The sequence below is a fragment of the Aureobasidium subglaciale genome, assembly GCF_000721755.1.
Source record: "Aureobasidium subglaciale EXF-2481 unplaced genomic scaffold scaffold_8, whole genome shotgun sequence".
Classification (NCBI taxonomy): domain Eukaryota; kingdom Fungi; phylum Ascomycota; class Dothideomycetes; order Dothideales; family Saccotheciaceae; genus Aureobasidium; species Aureobasidium subglaciale.
The window spans coordinates 387,511-405,485 of record NW_013566987.1 but is presented as its reverse complement, the minus strand read 5'-3'; the positions used below and the strand labels follow the sequence as shown (position 1 = coordinate 405,485).

At 52.1% G+C, this 17,975-nt stretch overlaps 8 protein-coding genes across 8 annotated transcripts; 4 read left to right on the top strand and 4 right to left on the bottom strand.

The window, feature by feature from the left end:
* Positions 1-68: 68 nt before the first annotated feature.
* Positions 69-1,343, bottom strand: AUEXF2481DRAFT_4318 (uncharacterized protein; the record flags this gene model as incomplete). Its single annotated transcript, XM_013488962.1, has 1 exon — positions 69-1,343. The coding sequence occupies one exon, from the start codon at positions 1,341-1,343 to the stop codon at positions 69-71; it is 1,275 nt and encodes a 424-aa protein (XP_013344416.1).
* Positions 1,344-1,820: 477 nt separating this feature from the next.
* AUEXF2481DRAFT_28777 (uncharacterized protein) lies at positions 1,821-5,205 on the top strand (the record flags this gene model as incomplete). The annotated part of the gene is made up of 3 exons (XM_013489044.1): positions 1,821-2,833; positions 2,888-4,447; positions 4,500-5,205. The coding sequence occupies 3 exons, from the start codon at positions 1,821-1,823 to the stop codon at positions 5,203-5,205; spliced, it is 3,279 nt and encodes a 1,092-aa protein (XP_013344498.1).
* A 450-nt stretch (positions 5,206-5,655) lies between these two features.
* On the bottom strand, positions 5,656-6,932 carry AUEXF2481DRAFT_64984 (uncharacterized protein; the record flags this gene model as incomplete). Its single annotated transcript, XM_013489211.1, has 4 exons — positions 5,656-6,270; positions 6,324-6,592; positions 6,648-6,728; positions 6,782-6,932. 4 exons carry the CDS (start codon positions 6,930-6,932, stop codon positions 5,656-5,658), a joined length of 1,116 nt encoding a protein of 371 aa, XP_013344665.1.
* A 665-nt stretch (positions 6,933-7,597) lies between these two features.
* On the bottom strand, positions 7,598-11,820 carry AUEXF2481DRAFT_64837 (uncharacterized protein; the record flags this gene model as incomplete). The annotated part of the gene is made up of 2 exons (XM_013489198.1): positions 7,598-8,862; positions 8,916-11,820. 2 exons carry the CDS (start codon positions 11,818-11,820, stop codon positions 7,598-7,600), a joined length of 4,170 nt encoding a protein of 1,389 aa, XP_013344652.1.
* A 440-nt stretch (positions 11,821-12,260) lies between these two features.
* On the top strand, positions 12,261-14,165 carry AUEXF2481DRAFT_4314 (uncharacterized protein; the record flags this gene model as incomplete). Its single annotated transcript, XM_013488961.1, has 2 exons — positions 12,261-12,435; positions 12,487-14,165. 2 exons carry the CDS (start codon positions 12,261-12,263, stop codon positions 14,163-14,165), a joined length of 1,854 nt encoding a protein of 617 aa, XP_013344415.1.
* A 33-nt stretch (positions 14,166-14,198) lies between these two features.
* On the bottom strand, positions 14,199-14,849 carry AUEXF2481DRAFT_4313 (uncharacterized protein; the record flags this gene model as incomplete). The annotated part of the gene is made up of 1 exon (XM_013488960.1): positions 14,199-14,849. The coding sequence occupies one exon, from the start codon at positions 14,847-14,849 to the stop codon at positions 14,199-14,201; it is 651 nt and encodes a 216-aa protein (XP_013344414.1).
* Positions 14,850-15,023: 174 nt separating this feature from the next.
* Positions 15,024-15,947, top strand: AUEXF2481DRAFT_4312 (uncharacterized protein; the record flags this gene model as incomplete). The annotated part of the gene is made up of 2 exons (XM_013488959.1): positions 15,024-15,363; positions 15,418-15,947. 2 exons carry the CDS (start codon positions 15,024-15,026, stop codon positions 15,945-15,947), a joined length of 870 nt encoding a protein of 289 aa, XP_013344413.1.
* A 265-nt stretch (positions 15,948-16,212) lies between these two features.
* AUEXF2481DRAFT_659629 (uncharacterized protein) lies at positions 16,213-17,966 on the top strand. The gene is made up of 3 exons (XM_013489272.1): positions 16,213-16,493; positions 16,734-17,176; positions 17,229-17,966. Exons 1-3 carry the CDS (start codon positions 16,477-16,479, stop codon positions 17,792-17,794), a joined length of 1,026 nt encoding a protein of 341 aa, XP_013344726.1. The 5' UTR covers positions 16,213-16,476; the 3' UTR covers positions 17,795-17,966.
* The last annotated feature ends 9 nt before the right edge of the window (positions 17,967-17,975 follow it).

Sequence of the window (17,975 nt, the reverse complement as noted above, 5' to 3'; positions counted from 1 at the left end):
GTTCATGTCGTAGAAGACGTAAAATGCTTCATCCAGCTCTCGCGCCCCAACACGGCTTCGCACAAGACTCAGCTTGCTGCTGTCCCCGCCCGTTGTATGCCTGCAGCCATTTCTTTTCTCTTGACCAGTACGCTTTTGACCGCTCCCAACCACCGCGCTAGTGCATCGTCATCAGGAGCACACATCCTGTAGTTGCGCTCTTCGGTGATGAGCTGGAGGCAGAATTGCTTGCTTCTGCTGATGGCATTGATCTCGACGGCGTCGATGATGTTGTGGAAAGGGATAAGTAAAACAACCGCGTACTCGTCTTCGTTCTTGTACAAGGCCAATGACTTTGGCCTCAGCACCATCCACAGCTTCTTCCACTGTCGCACTCCCGACTTTGACTTGAGCATGTACATCCATCCTTGACAGATGACTCGTTCGTCATCCTGTTTGACGCTGTGTATACCCGATGTTTGACTGACGTTACGTGGTGCCAACGAGGTGCGGGTGTTGGTACCATATATCGTGTTGGCACCGGCAGGTGGAGGAGGCATAGCTTGCGAATGGTTTTCGGCCAAGGTGAGTGACAGGGATGACATACGAGCCGAAGGTCCTTGTGAGTCGGAAAAGTCCGAGTAGGAGGCGTTCTCAGGTCCCGAGTAGTCTAAAGTGTGTGAAGGTCTGCGCTTGCCGTATAGAGCGTGCTTGGGCCGACGTATCGGGGGATGGTAGACGGGAGTCTCGGCCTCGGAGGAACTGTAGCCCTGAGGGATATCATGATTGATGGGATGATGGCCATGTCTCTCGAAGCCACGATAAGTGCTTTTGGCACCTCCAGGGCTAGCCAAGACCATCTCTTCCTCATGTTGGTCGATCCGCGCCTCACGTCTGATTAGTTGGACCCAATCCTGAGCATCTTGGTCCGAGGCGGCCTCCAGATGGTAATTCCTCGAAGGCGAAAAGAGAGCAAAGACATGTTTAGCCTTGGCTTTGGGGTCCTTTTGACGGGCGATGGCAGTAAGATCCGAGAGGGTGATTTGGTGACGGAGTTTGGTCTCGGCCTTGTCACGATAGATGGAGAGAAGATTGGGCCTTAGCACAATGTAGATGGGCTTCCATGACTTTGTCTTGCGGGTACGCTTGGAGAGCTGGCCGGACTTGATGATGCGGTCGAACTCGAAGCTGCCATTCTGGTTGACGGGAGAGAAGGTGTCGAGAGTGAGCTGGCCTCCACGGAGATTCTGCACCGAGATGGGCAAAGATTGATGGTTCGGAGGGGTGATTTTGATGTTGGAGTGCCTGTCTCCCGGACGAGGGGTAGCGTGGTGATGCGGCGCTTGTGACATGACGGCGGCCATTGCGGTCGAGGCGATGGACTAGACACGGCGCTGGGTCACATATGTTATGTGAATTTCGCTCGGAGGGCAGGAGCGACCATGGAAGGATAAAGGCGGCGGTCGGCAAGGCTGGGGATTGGCGACAACAACAATAAATAAAAGGACTAGGAAGTCGCTCTCTCGGGAATGAGGCCCACGCCGCCGATCGATGGTGACGTGGGCGGGAGAATCAGAGCGCTTTTTCCATCTCTCGCCAGCCCTGCGCCGTCGCTCTCTCTTGCTTTGCTGTTGCTTGTACTGTAGCCAATATTGCCTTTCAATCTAACAAACTCGCCCAGACTGCCTCATCTCGCCTGTCGCCTGCTCCAAGCTCCCGCCGTCGAAGCTCAACCTGAAACAGGTCGTTCAATCGAGGATCGTCATTAGACTGTCGGCCCAGAATTATACTGGAAGCAAAACACTCGATCAACCACCCGCCCGTCGCATCTCCGTCTCGCCATGCCCGTCGTCCCGCCCGAGAAGCTCATCAAGCTCCAGCATGCCGCTGATGGCATAAGGAACATCTGCATCCTCGCCCACGTCGACCATGGCAAGACCTCGCTGTCAGATGCCCTCATTGCTACAAATGGCATCATCTCACCGAAGCTGGCCGGTAGGATACGCTACCTCGACTCAAGGCCGGATGAGCAGCTCAGAGGTATCACCATGGAATCTTCTGCCATCTCACTCTACTTTTCCCTCCTGAAGCGTTCTGCGCCGGACGCTGCTCCCGAACAAAAAGAATACCTTATCAACCTGATTGACTCCCCTGGACACATCGACTTCAGTAGTGAAGTCTCGACCGCTTCAAGATTGTGCGACGGTGCCGTCGTCTTGGTAGACGCCATCGAGGGTGTTTGTAGTCAAACTGTTACCGTTCTGCGACAATGTTGGAACGAAAAGCTCAAGCCTTTGCTTGTCATCAACAAGATGGATCGTTTGATCACTGAATGGAAGATGGGCCCCCACGAAGCCTACATACATCTGAACAAGACTATTGAGCAAGTAAACGCTGTCATGGGTAGTTTCTTCCAAGGTGAGCGCATGGAGGATGATTTACGCTGGCGCGAGAGGGTGGAAGAGCGAGTCAGCGCAAAATCCACGAAAGATGCCGTTGTCGACGATGATACCAGTGTCTCTACCTCTGACATCCCCGCCGAGTACGAAGAGAAGAGTGATGAACATATTTACTTTGCTCCCGAGAACAACAACGTCATCTTCAGTAGCGCCATCGACGGATGGGCCTTCACCCCTCGTCAGTTTGCCGCAATCTACGATAAGAAGCTCGGTATGAAACGCGAGATTCTAGAGAAGACATTATGGGGTGATTTCTATCTCGATCCCAAGACCAAGCGAGTGCTTGGGAGTAAGCACTTGAAGGGTAGGAACCTGAAGCCCATGTTCGTACAATTGGTTCTCGAGCCCATCTGGGCTGTTTACGAAGCGACCACTGGCGGCGACCAAGGAAAAGGGTAAGCTATCATATCCGACTGTCCAACGGAATCTACAGAGCTAACTCTCTACAGTGACCCAGCCCTCCTTGAGAAGATCACTAAGTCTTTGAATCTCACCATCCCTCAACATGTCAAGCGATCACGCGACCCTCGTGCTCTTCTGACTACAGTTTTCGCGAGTTGGCTACCTCTGTCCACTGCTCTACTAGTGTCCGTGATTGAACATCTGCCATCTCCTGTCAATGCCCAAGCAGCACGCATTCCACCACTCCTGGAGGCTTCACCAGGTGCTTCTCACATCGACCCGAAGGTGACTACTGCTATGACAGAATCTAGAAAGTCGACAGAAGAGCCCGTCGTGGCATATGTCAGCAAGATGGTATCGGTTCCTGAGAGTGAATTGCCAATCAATAAGCGCCGTGGTGGTGCACTTACTGCAGAAGAAGCTCGCGAGTTGGGTCGCAAGAAGAGAGCTGAAATTGCCAAGGCACAGGCCCTTGCGAGCGGCGAGAACGCCGACGTGGACGCTGTTGCTGATGCCTTGAGCACAGTAGCCATCGGTGAGGACGATGCTGTCGACTCTACACTCAACGACGAAGAAGCAGGGCAAGAAGAACGAGAACATTTGGTCGGTTTCGCGCGTCTGTACTCTGGCACCTTGACAGTTGGACAAGAAGTCTATGTCTTACCGCCCAAGTTCACACCTGCCAACCCAAGGGCCGCTCCTGAGCCGAAAAAGGTTACGATCACGGCTCTTTACCTTCTCATGGGTCGCAGTTTAGAAGCACTCAATTCTGTCCCAGCCGGATCCGTTGTCGGTATCGGTGGTCTTGACGGTGCCATTTTGAAGTCCGGCACTCTTTGTTCTCAGCTTGATGGTGCTCCAAATTTGTCATCATCATCCGCCATTAACACCAATGCTCCCATCGTTCGCGTTGCAGTCGAGCCCGCATGGCCTGCAGACCTGGACAAAATGGTCAAAGGCCTGCGTCTGCTCGAACAGGCTGACCCCGCAGTGCTTTATGAGCAGCTCGAAAGTGGCGAGCATGTTATCCTTACTGCTGGTGAATTGCATCTGGAGCGTTGCCTGAAAGATCTTCGTGAACGTTTCGCAAAATGCGATGTTCAAGCTGGAGAGGTCATTGTGCCTTACAGAGAAGGCATCACCAATTACGTCGCGTCGTCGACCACAGAGAACAGAGAAGAGATGAACGCCCCTAAGTATCCCGAATTAGGAAGAGGCAGGGTTGACGTTACTACCACTAGCAAACAGATCACAGTCCGTCTGAGTGTGCGACCCCTGCCTGAGGCTGTCACGCACTTCCTGGTCAAAAACACAGCTGCAGTCAAGAGTCTGTATTCCGAGAGGAGAGCCGAGCAACAAGATTCTCCTGTTGTAGACGGGGTTGAGGAGACTGAACATGAGGCTGGCAACGATGTGGGCACTGTTGAACAGGGCCGAACACTGTCCATGGACGAGTTCAAGTCGCGATTGAGTTCAGCATTCGCTGAAGTCAAGGGTGAAGAAGAGCTATGGCAAGATGCAACTGAGAAGATTGCAGCCTTCGGACCTCGCAGAACAGGTCCCAACGTTCTTATCGATGCCACTCAAGGAGGCATATGCGGCAAATTGTAAGTGCAGGTCCAAATGCCTTTGACTCATGGGTACTAATTCTGCCCGCAGCCTACGCGACGTGCAAGAGGAGACTGTTGAGACTAACGATGCTGACGCTCGTCCTGATCAGCTCCGCGCCCGGGACTTTGTCGACAAGATCAACTATGCATTCCAACTCGCCACTAATCAGGGTCCTCTGTGTAATGAGCCTATGCAAGGTGTTGCAGTCTTCGTTGAAGGCATTACGATCAACAAGACCGATGATGAGCAGCAGAACATGGGCCGTCTAACTGGAGAGGTCATCAAATCCACACGTGACAGTATTCGTCAAGGTTTCTTGGACTGGAGTCCGCGTCTGCTACTCGCCATGTACAGTTGCGAGATCCAAGCTTCTGCAGAAGTATTGGGACGCGTGTACGCAGTCATCACTAGACGCCGTGGACGCATCATCTCAGAATCGCTTCTTGAACCCTCACCCAACTTCACCATCTTGGCCCTGTTACCCGTGGCCGAAAGTTTCGGATTCTCGGACGAGATTCGCAAGCGAACATCAGGCGCAGCCAGCCCTCAGCTTGTCTTTGAAGGCTTCGAGATGCTGGACGAAGATCCCTTCTGGGTACCGAGAACTGAGGAAGAAATCGAAGACCTTGGAGAAAAGGGTGATCGCGAGAATGTCGCCAAGCGCTATGTCGACACTGTTAGAGAACGCAAGGGACTCTTTGTTCAACGAAAGGTTGTAGAGCATGGAGAGAAGCAAAAGACACTGAAGCGCTGAAGCTTGAGAGCAAGACATCACATATGTTGCCATGTGATCAGCTGGATTTCGACTACATTCAAGCCTAAAAGATGGTCAGGTTCTACCAATCGGCCACTTATGGTTTACATGACAGTTTGCTACAAGAGCCTTCGGGGCCTCCCTAGCTATAAAGATCTTCGCTGCCCGTCAAGGTCGATGATACGGCTTCATGGCTAGAGATGAACTTTACAGGCGCCCTGGGTTCAGCTCAAGAGGTGATGTGAGTGCCAAACTCTCTTTGAGACTCAATATCTTGTCTGCGAGAAGGTTCTCGCGATTCAACCGACCGAGAAGGAAGGAGTCAAAGTTGCTTACTTCATCTGGTTAGTTCAGCAATATCTTCATTCCTAGGCGACTACGTCCCTGCCTCAACTGAGCAATGCATGGTTCATAAACAAAACTTATCTATTCGTTACACCTATCTCGAGACTATGCTTTCCATTGCCTCTTGTTCCCTATCCACCTGACCACGTACACTAAACCTAGCAACACCGGCACCTCGATCAGAGGACCTACGGTCGCCGCGAGCGCTTGGTCACTATTGGCCCCATACGTGGCCGTCGCAACAGCAATCGCCAATTCGAAATTGTTACTCGCAGCCGTAAAACTCTGTGTCGTCGCCAACTTGTACCCGAATCCAAGTTTATGTGTGACCCAAAGGGTGAGACTGAAGATAACGAAGAAGTACACGATCAAAGGTGCTGCGACTCGCACGACCGAGACGATTTGGTGGACTACACGATGGCCTTGTGATGCGAACAAGACGATGATAGTGTAGAGCAGGCCAATCAACGACCATGGTGCTATCCATTTGATGAATGTCTGGTCGTACCAAGTCGGCGAAATCCTGCGGATGGCGAGCCGAGTGACAATGGCTGCGGCTAGTGGGATGCCGAGGAAGGCAGCAACACTGGTGGCTACTGTTGAATATGAAGGCGTGATTCTCGAGTCGGGGTCGCTGATGACTTTGATGAATAACACAGAAATCGGTGCAAACAAGACCATCTGGAGGATCGAGTTGATGGCAACCAGGATAGCGCAGTACTGTCATTGAGTGTTAGCACAGAGTCAACAAGGACGAGCGCTTGCTAGCATACCTGAGAGTCTCCACCTGCTAGACCAGTCCAGATAAGTACCATGGCGATGCAACGAGCCACGCCTACTAGGATCAGTCCTTCGCGAAGACCACCCTCATCCGGAAGAAATGCCCATGATAATCCTAACATCAAGAAAGGAGCGACGATCCAGTTTACAATGATGCTGAATCCAACTTGTATCCAGAGCTGCTTAGTCTTGAATGCGAGATGTAATGTCTCGTACTGGACTTTGCACAGGATCGGATACATCATGACTAACAGGCCGACGGCTTCATGGTTGTCAGTACATTGCTCGACTTATACCATGATCATACAGAAACTTACCGATTGGTGCTGATACGCCAACGAATTGTCCCTTTTCAAGAGCTGGACCTGTGCTAGGAACGAAATTTCCTAATAAAATTCCTGGCAGGGACATTAGTCTAGAGTTTCTCGTAAGCTGTCGGTTTCAATCTTACCTATTGCCATGGCTAGGAGAATCCATATTGCCAAGAAGCGATCCAGCCATCCTAGACCTTTGAATGCAGAGACCTTGTCCGGAACAATCTCTTTCTCAATCTGTTGTCTTTCTATATCGTCTGGAACCACAGAAGGTATTGCTGAAGACATGTCATCCTCTTCCCGAGATGCTGTTGTTGGCCGAGCACTGTGGTGAATTGGCCATTTCGGCATTCTCAAGACGTTGGATTTTCTTCTTGTGACGACGTCGAGGCGATTATAGCAAATGTACGACGACTTTGTTCCCAAAATTTCTGACGCCTGTTTTGAATGTACGGTATGGCTAAAGTGATGTCTCTTGCCAAAGAATAGACGATATGCTCTTATTTTATCTATCAGGATCTAGCCAAGAGGGTTGTCTCGCCTCATCCAATCACCAGCCAGCAATGACACTTCCCCACACTCCAAAGTCGGAACATCCCCAGAGCCAATCGATGCTTTGCGATGACACTATTCGGATCTCGAGAGTCATCGTCTTCTTGATCGTCATCCGGATCTCGACATGCCGTACGTTGTCAATAGTTAAGAATTACAACTGTTGTCAAACACGTGTTTGCCCTGTTGTCGTGTCGCGTCCAATCACCAGATGCGAATGACTTCAAGCCGATTAATGAGAGTGACATGCCGTTACATGAATGTCGCTTTGAAGGCGGAGATGACTTCCCAGTGGCCCTCGATTGGACAGCCAAATTTACAGCGCATGGGGCACAGCAACTAGTCGCGTGCTTCTCATAGTAATAAACTGTCTTGGCCCGTATTCATAGAGCACCAGCAGACTACTTCCTCGACAAGATCTGTCTCGCTTCACTCTTACAACTGAGGCAATACTCCGCAAACTCATGTCCTAGTCCACTACCATCATCGTCTTGCGTTTGGTCTTTGGCGAACCCGCCACTTTTGTTGCGCTCTTGCATCATGGTCTCGACCTTGCTGCACTTCTTTTCTTCTTCCAGCACCCAATCTTCCCACTCGGCATGGACCACCTCCTCTTCCACTCGGTTGACAACTCGAAGCGCGACCAACAGATCATGTCGGTATCTCGCAAGAGAATGTCGCGTCCGCTGAAGCCTTGCTTCTGAACGTCTGCCCGAGCCCTTGGACTCGACATCGCCTTCGAGCTCGGACGAAACAAGCATATCGTGGAATGTACCATGACACGTGTTCCACCCTTGGTCGCTCTCGTCGGAGATCGTGTGGTTTACTCTGATAGTACTTATAGTGGAAGGAGTGACGAACTCCTCGATATCGCTCAAGTATACCGCTCTAGTGACAGTAGGGTCTGGCTTAACACCAAGTCTGGCCATGACCTTGCCAGCATTGCGTTCATCGTACCATGCAATACCATCTCGGTATCCATACCAAGTATTGTAGGCTGCACTAGAGGCAAGAAGTAGGACTAGAATCTTGTGTGCTGTTACAGCACCGGCAACAGATTTTGCGATCGAGATGAAGATGTCGATCAACATAGTGAACAGACGGAATGCTTGAGCAAGCGCTTCGTCGGTGTAGAGATCGTAGAGAGTACGGATCTTGACTCGCCGTCTCGTGCGACTGATGGAAGTAGTTGGCAGGTCGGATGCTGAGACCTGACTTGTTTGCGTACTTTGGCCGACTGAACCAAAAATCTGTGCAGCTTTATTTGTGCTGTGAGCGCCGAGTTTCGCAACCTGATCTGTAATCACAGCAGCTAGGTCAACAGCATCAGCATGGTAGTCGCGTAGAGCTTGCTTTTGTACCAGGCGGTGCGATGGCGAAAGAGTCTCACTCGAGCCAGCATCGCCATTCCATACCACTTTGTTGAAAATGGCAAGCTTGCACTTGGACTTCGCCGAATGCGTGATAACGAACTTGCTGAGTAGGAGGAAGCTTTTAGACATTGGTAAATGCCAAGGCGATTGTGTTTGGGTCACAACATAGCAGAGGTGATCATTGGACACATCGAGAGTTTGTCTGTCGGTTTCTTGGTCGGAGCCAATGGTGCAGATCAGCTGTCTCGCTAATTGCCCGTCTTTCGGTTGCGTCCATGGAGTTTGGAGGATATCTATGGTAGTGAGTCAGCACATGGTAAGCTTTAGGCAATCTCAATCTACTGACTGTCAATTGGGCGGTTCTTGTACAACATTTGGAAGACCGCGCTCCTGTCGCCAAACATGACGTGGAACAAGGCCTTTGCGCTGATACCGAAGTCTTGTGCAATAACGGCATCCCCCATATCCTTTGGTTTGTAGAGTACGGGCTGAGATGGTAGCTTGAACTTGGTGACTTCTCTGCCGGTCCGTGCTACAGACTCGCCATACAGAGTCCCATCAATTCGCAGATTTGCTCTCAGATCTCTTGAACGGCGTCTTGTGACTCTGAGATCGCTGTCTGTAGGAGAGTTCAGATCGTCGTCCCAGTCCTGTTGATTGGATTGTTCCTTGACGTCCTCTGCTGCTATCCTGGAGAACGATGCGAATACATCTTCCAGCGAAGTGCTATCACCCGAGTTTGCAGAATGCACCAGATAGTCGAGCCTACGTTGTAGTGGCCTTAGCACGTCCAAGAAAGTCTTGACCGTAACACGCCTGAAGTCGGTTTTGCTTTCCTTGAGATGTAAAAACAGATAGTCGCACTCACTTTCGCGTCCTGGAGCTGCAGTGACTTCTGTGATTGACGACAAGCTTATCTCGGCAACAAGAACCATGCCAAAGTGGTTGCTGTAAAAGTAGATCTTCTCAGTAGTCACATAGATGCGCCCTGGGAATTCTTGTTGATCATTCGGATTCCACATTGCTGTGAAGACAAGAACAACCTTCTCGGAGCGTGGTACAGATGAGAATAAAACGTGAAACTCTGCGTCATGTTCTTTGAGCACAAGCACATCGTCAGTCTTCAAGGAGACGGGGTATTCTGTTTGGCGATCCTCCCAAGGGGCAATCTGTAGGCGAGAGTGTGACGGCGAATCGAGAGCATCGCCCGCACTAATAGTCTTACGGTGGGAAATTCGGACCGGTGTCACGTTAGGCCCAATCTCTGCGATCTTCAGGTCTTTTGGTGCTTCCATACCCTCAATAATCGCCATATCGTCATGGTACTGACCGCTAGGCTTCACAGCGGTTCTCGGTATCAAGCCAGACTTCGGTTCGTCGCGGCCGAGTCGATTGATATTTACCCAATTGGAAGAACCCCAAAGATTCGCCATGAGACTGCTAGGCATGGCTGAGGTATCAGATCTGCCGCTTGAGACACGTTGGCCACTTACCGCAACAGCCCTTCGGCTGAGATTGGTAGGGGCAGGGGGGTTCGCAAGAGTGACGGGAGCGAAACTACTTGTCGCGGGCATGGTGAATGAGCGGTGATGTTCTCCTGGTTTTGGTGGATTTGAGGCTGGGCCAGGACCAATGGGAAGGATGCTGTGGCTAGCTGAGAGCAAGCTAGCGATACCACCAGCCGGAGAAGGCTGATTTGCAGAAGACAGCGCTGTGGCTCTTCTATGCAGATCAAGCTTTTGTATGATGCGGTTAGCTGTATCTCGGCTACCTTCAGATTCTACCACGGTCGATCGTCTTGAAGGGTTGACATCAAAACTACTTCTGCTCGCTAACGCGAGTTCGGCTGGAGATAAGGAAGCGCCAAACTCGTCAGTTGAATGAGCCAGACTATCAGTCAGCTTCGCAGCAAAGGATGGATCAACGGGAGGACTGATAGCGAAAGCAGGGTCAGAACCGGGGGTTGGAGTGGAAGAGGTGCCTCTTGGCTCCTCGAGAGCTTTGCGTTTTGCACTCTCGAACGCATTTATCCACTCCAGTAGCTCTCCTTGAGTTTCGGCCTGCAAAATGATGCTTGTGTCCTTTGTCTTGATCTCGAAACAAAACCTGCGCTCTTCTTGAACAGCGGGACGTACACTGCAGAGCAGAACGCCGATTTTTTCACTTTCCTCCACACCACCAGATATACTACCTTGTACTAGCCAGCCAAAGATGCCATTCTTCACTATGAACCAGCGTCGTGACCATGAAGGTCTGGCAGGCTTTGGAGGAACGGTCTTCAAGAAAAGCCAGCCTTGTTTTTCGGGCTTTGTGAAGACGGGCTTGACAGGCGAAGTAGGGGCACCAGAGCCCAGATATGGCACAGTGGATACAGCGTAGTCATCCATCTCACGTGAGGGGCGGGCTTTGGTTTCTGCCGAGTCTTCGAGCTGACGACGAGCAAGCATCAATTCGCGTTTGAAGGCCGATTCAGACTCATGCATGACCTTGCTCCAACCACGGATGCGCTCCAGTTCCGAGCCCCACTTCTGGAAGTTGGCGGAGGTAGCATCGCGATAGCCACGAAAGTCCTTCCAGCGATCAGAGAAAACCTTGATGAGCAGTTGGTCGAGCGAGTTACGGAGATTCGGGGCCATGATGCAGTAGTCCATGGAGGCCCTGAGATAAGCTTTCCGGTCCTCATGCAGCTTGAAGGCGTCCTCCCGAAGCGAAGAGGCCTCCTTTGTCTTTGCCTGGGCAAGATATCTGGTCATCTCAGCGTCAAATATGGCCTGAGTTCTCTCCAGAGCCTTGCGGGCTTGGTTGAATTGACGTAGAGGACTGTCGGTACCATCAATGAAGCGCAAGAGTGGCTCAATTAGGGTCTGGCGTGAACGAGCTATGTTGTTGAAGACCCAATGCAAATAGTGAGTGGTGTTCTGGCTATAGCGCGTGATGGCCAGCAAGGTGTAGTCATGGTCGAGAACAGCCTGACTGAGGTTCTCCGGCGGCGGCGGTGGGAAATGGTCAAAGTTGTCAAACTCTTTCTGGATCTGGGCGAAGCGGTCGGTGAACTTCTGAGACTGCTTGACATAGTCACGAAGCCATCTTTCTATGCCCTCGACCTGATTGGCATAATGCACGGCGACGGCGCGGAAAGTGGGCGAGTCGAGAGCAGCTTCCTTCAGCTGGACTGGTACGAGATCCAGCGGACGGCCAATAGGCTGTAGACTGGGCTGAAGGTTGTTGTCGGCATCATCTGTGGCGGCCATGGCAGACAGCTAGTCGACGAAGGACGGGTTCATGGGTGGAGTCGTCGAGGAACAGGGCGAGTGTATGGAAGGGACAGGTCTGAGGATCTTGAGAGCAAGCGTATTGGAATACGGCTACGACTACGGCACTGTACAGAATTAGATTACAACGACGCGGACATGACCTTGGGCACGGGTCTTTTGTGTTTTGCTCGGAAGGTCCTAGTCAGTGGTCACTCCTGCCTCGCTCAGCCTCATACGACACTCGAACTTGGCGCCGTCCAACTGGCAACGAGCGGAGCCGCTGCTCGGGAGTGCTCGGACCTCCCGCGCGACTGACTGGCGCGGGTATATTGTAGACCGTCGTGATTGAATATTCATCTATCTCAGACCCTGCCAAATTCTATGTCGCCGTCGTCTGCGCGATCCTATTTTTCCACAAGACACCCAACACGGCCGCTATGCCTCGCAAAATGAAGAACAAGGCCGCCGTGCCTTCGGAAGAACATCCTTCCAAGCGTACAAAGCTTTTCGACGACGATGCCGCTTCAGACGACGACGCTGTTAACCTCACCATCAACGAGGAGTTTGCCAAACGCTTCGAACACAACAAGAAGCGCGAGGAGAAGCAAAGACGTGTGCTCTTCCTGCATTCCGTGATCATTCCAGCTTTCTGACCTGTCACAGTCGAGGAGAAATACGGAGACGAAGCCTCTGACGACGAGTCTTCTACCGACGAAGGCGAAGATGATGCCGCCGAATTAGCCACTGCCGACCTGGACAACGAGATCTTTGCGACTCTCAATGCCATCAAGAAGAAGGACCCTCGCGTTTACGACCCCAACGTTACTTTCTACACACCTTTCGAAGCCGACCAAGCCAACGCCGACGCTTCCAAGAAGGAAAAGCCCTTGTACTTGGCTGACTACCATCGTCAAAATCTCCTGAACGGCAACGCCCAGGTCGATGAGGATGAAGACGCTCCCCCACAGACATATGCTCAAGAGCAACAAGCTCTCAAGGATGACCTGATCAATCAGATGCATGCCGCTGCTGATGACCAGGAAGAAGGCGACGATGAAGACGACTTCCTGGTCAGAAAGCCAGGTCAAACTCCTGCCGTCAAGGACACCGCCCGCCCGAAGATTACCGAACGCGATATTCAGGTTGCCGACAAGGACCCAGAGACCTTCCTCTCCAATTTCATGCAATCCCGCGCATGGGTGCCTGATGAGAAGTCACGTTTCGATGATGCTTTTGATTCGGATGACTCCGAGGACGAGAGACGCGCCGAGATGTTCGAGTCAGCTTACAACATGCGCTTCGAGGATCCCGCAAAGGCCAATGAGAAGCTCATGACCTTTTCTCGTGATGTCGCCAAACTGAGTGCTCGTAGAGAAGAGAAGAGCGGCAGAAAGAAGCAGCGTGAAAAGGAGCGTGAGAAGAAGGAGGCCGAGAAGCGCGAACGCACAGAAGACAAGGCCAGACTCAGAAAGCTCAAGATCGACGAGGTTGAAGAGAAGGTCAAGAAGATCAAAGAGGCTGCTGGCCTTAAGAATCAAGCTCTCGATCTTGGCGAGTGGAAGCAGGTCTTGGATGAGGATTGGGATGACGACCAATGGGAACAGGAAATGAAACGTCGCTTCGGTGACAATTACTACGCCGATAAAGATGGCATCGTCGAAGATGATGCCGAGGAAGAAGATGACGCGGAAAGCTCCAAAAAGCCCTCAAAGCCGAAATGGGACGACGACATCGACATTGGTGATCTCGTGCCAGAATTTGACGAGGAGGCAGAGGCAGCCAAACTCAAATCCGAGCTGGCCGGATCAGATGAGGATGAGGAAGAGGAGGATGAAATGGCAGAGGACAACGAAGACGACAACATCATCGCTCCTGATGGTGTCAAACGCAAGACCAAGAAGGACCGACTGAAGGAGGCTGCAGACAAGAGACGTGTGGCTCGCAAAGAACGCATGGCCATTGAAGAGCTTGTAGATGCAGACTTGACAGCCGATCTTCCTTCGACCAAGACGGCCGGCTTCCGTTATCGCGAGACTTCACCAACCTCATTCGGCTTGACGGCACGCGATATTCTCTTCGCCGACGACACTGCGCTGAACGAGTATGCCGGTCTGAAGAAACTGGCAACGTGGCGTGATGATGACAAGAAGAAGAAGGACAAGAAGAAGCTCGGCAAGAAGGCCCGTCTACGACAATGGCGCAAAGAGACGTTCGGCAACGAAGATGGCTTTACAGGTGGCTTCAAGGAATTCTTGGGCGAGGAGACACCGGCACAGGGCAATGTTGACAGTCAAGGTGGAAGCAGAAAGAGAAGAGGAAAGAAGCGCAAGGCCGAAGCCTGATTTGCATAATAATACCCTGTACATGACAGCATCTTAAACCACTTTATCCTTCATCGTCTGTGGACTCGGCCTGGTGTCTTTGAAGCTGGGAAGCTCTTCCAACATGTCGCAGTGCTTCTTCAGGGCGGGATATCTATCGGCCCAAGCATGATCTGGCCATCGACATGCCATGTATCCGCACACAGATGCCACAGCGATATCCGCTAGCCCGAGTTGATCTCCTACAAGATATTCGCCTTGTTTCTGTTCGGCCCAGTCACCTAGTGCTTTGAGTCCACCTTCCACTTTCCTCATCTGTCTGTCGATCCATGGCTGAGATTGCTTCTCTGGGGCTCTCATCTTCTCGAAAAAGGCTAACACGAGGGCATCGCATATGCCATCTGCTACGACCTGTATCTTCTTGGCAAACAGTCTGGCATCGAGCTGGTCGTGAGCAGGGAGAAGAGGTTTCTCGGGGTATTTGGCCTCGAGCCACTCGAGGATATAGCTAGATTCGAAGACAGCCGGACTTCCGTCTTCGGGAATCAGTACAGGCAGCTTTTCGAGAGGGTTGTACTGGGGAGTCTGGGTTGTGCCATCCCAAGGAACTTCGGTCTGGAGAGTAAACGGCAATTGCTTCTCGGCCAAAGCGATGCGAACTTTACGAGCATAGGGCGATGGCGTTGCACTGATCAGAGTAAACATGATGGGGATTGTCAGGATGTCACAATAGCATGTCCCTTGTTGAATTATATATTTTCCAATGATTGCTCAGAGCCGAGGCGTGCATGAATTGCGGGGCACTCGAGGGTCGAGGGTCGAAGGCTTCAAGCGCCCGCCCGCATCTGGACCAAGGACAATCAATGCGCTCTCGCAACCATGCGCAGTCTCACGGAACTGATTCGAGAAATACCTCTCACTGAAGAAGACACGCCCGAAGACATTTTTGCTTCGGCTCCTGGCTTCCTCTTCACCGACGACCTGCGCAATCAACATGGCGACCCGGGATCCATCATCGTATACAAAAGCCAGCGCTTCGGCGACATATCCCTGACGACTGCAGACCCAAACGGCGAGGAAGAAAGGACGCTGTTCAGCCACTATCTGTGGAATGCTGGAATTCTGATGGCTGAGCGCGTGTCTGGCCAACGCTTGTTGAATGAACAAGAAGAAACGCAGTGGAGCGTTGAAGGACACAATGTGCTCGAACTCGGTGCAGGTGCGGGCTGAATGATACGAGATTAAGAGCAAGGACTGATGGATTACACGGCAGGCGTGGGCCTTGTCGGCATCGCTAGCACTCTTGCAGGCGCCAGCGACGTATGCTTGTCCGACTACCCGGCAGAGGTTGTGCTCGACAACATTAAGCGCAACGTCAAGGAAAACATACCGGAGTCACTCACACCAAATGCGAGAGTCGAAGGCCACGCATGGGGCGTCTTGGACGATGACTTTGCCAAAGCACATTATCGCAAGTTCAATCGAGTCCTGGCTGCAGACTGTTTCTGGATGCCATGGCAGCACGAGAACCTGGCATTGTCGATGCTTCACTTTCTCTCAGACGACCTGGATGCTCGCGTGCTTGCTATCGGAGGCTTCCATACAGGACGAGCAAAGCTAGCAGCCTTTTTCGATGTGGCCGAGGAGCAGGGACTGGAGGTTGAGGAGATTTATGAAGAAGATGCTGAAGGTACACGAAGAGACTGGGTCAAGGAGAAGGATGGCGGGAGGGAGAACGTGACCGAACGTAAGAAGTGGCTCACTATTGCCATCTTGCGACGAGGAAAGCAAGAAGCACTTTGAGATGCCGCTGGCATATCTGATCGTAGGCCGGAAGGACGTTGGTCACTTATTAGACTCTGTGTAAAAGTTGTGTTGCACCGTCAGATCACTCTGAGCTGCCAAGTGCATTCACAGTCATTTTGTTCGATTGCAAATGTCATCATCGCAGAATCGCAGACGAATGACTACGACCCTGGCCGGCAGATGGCATTGGGCAGGCACGCATCCACAGCGTCGATGCGCAATCAAGGTTCGAGGAAATGAACCAGGTACTTTTATCGTGCATGGCTTGGTATCGGATATAACACGAGAGTAAGGTGATGATGCTGCAAATCGAGGTGGCTGGGAGTGTTTTGACGCTTTGACGACTGGGCACATGCGGTCGTGGTTCCCGAGCAACGGGGCGGAAGGGGTGGAGAAGCGCTCAACGACAACGAGTATACCACGACCCAAACCTATCTCTTGCAGCCTTGCAGGGAGCATACTGCAAGCGTTTGTTGTGCGACAAGCACGAGGTAATCAACAGACTGAATCAAAAACAACACTGTAGATGGTGTACAATAGATAGTAGGTAGTTGTGTCGGTCCCCCCCCTTCCAGCCTGCGTGTTTTCTGGCGGCACCACCCCCCATCACAATCTGCAGCATCCGACCAACCACCTCGCGTGTGAAAGCCACTACTGCTTCGTTGTTAACTATTCCGCCTTTCCTGTTTGTTCCTGCTCTTATCACACACGCCGTTTGTTTTATCTACCCACCCCTCGTCCACCGCGCACAATGTTCTTCAAGCGCCTCTCACGCTCGCGCAGCAATTCACAAAGCTACATTGACACGAATTACTCGCCGCACGACAGCAAAGCTGCTTACGACGACGAATACGATAACCGTCCTGACTCTGCGCGTGGCCCTCCGACCAAGTCTGCGTCACTCAAAGAGGGCTCCATGTTTGCCCAACAGCCTCAGCCAATTGACAGCTTCAACACTCCCCCAATGTCACGACCTGGCCCTCAGACAATGTCCAATGGCTTCGGTGCTGGAGCTCCCACAAAGCCCTCGTCAACCTCTGTTCCCATCCAGCCTGAGCCCATGCCCGATCTCCTAACGCGTGCCTTTAACGAAGCCGTGCGTCCTTACACCAATCGCGTCGAAGAGCTCGAGAATGAAGTCGCCGATCTCAAGGCTTGGGTTGAGCAGCTGGAAGCTCAGAGAAGGGAAGTCCACGCATGGATTGACAAGCGTGGCTTGAGACCTGGTATGTTGTCGAGGTCGCTGCGGGTATACTGGCATCCGCTGACTCTCTTCAGATGTTCCTCCAAGCATCGCTCAACAGATGGATGCATCTAACCCCCACAACCCCACTGCCGCAGCTTCAACCCTGAACGCACAGCTTGACCGCAAGATCACCATCGTCAATTTTGATCTGCACCGCCTTCAAGATGACCTTAACGACTCCCTGCCCACTCCCTCCTTCAGCGCCTGCATGCTCAAATTCTTGCCCGACATCAGCCGCCTGGCCGCACTCCCTTCAGGTCCCAAGTTTGCCTTTGACCTACTTCTTAAGCTAGGAGGCAACCTCAATTCCCATGGCGGTCTTGAGAACGGCGACGAAGAGGACCTGCGTGAGCGTAGATCATTCTACGCCCGTCTCGACGAGGCCATGGTCGACATCGTGCGTGGTCGTTTCAGAGAGGAAGGTGAAGGCTGGGGTGTGGCCAGAGAGATCAAGCGCATCGAGAAGACCGGCGCCTACCTACGCAATTGGGGCGTAGAGCCCTACTTCCCTCACACTCTGGATGTTATGAGGGATGCTTCTGGTGTCGCTGGCGCCGGCGTCTATCATGGTGGTGGCACTCCTCCTGCTTATCAATAAGCGGGTTTTCTGCCCAACGAGCGACAAGTCTCACGGCGTACTGGGTTTCAACGGGCTTTGCTTGCCTTTTCTGCTGACAATACCCCCTTTCTGTTTCGATTACCCTTCTGTGCTTTGCGCTGGCAAAGGCATGGCGATGACTGCACGAACTCTTCCCCCTTACTTAATTCTACTGTACCCT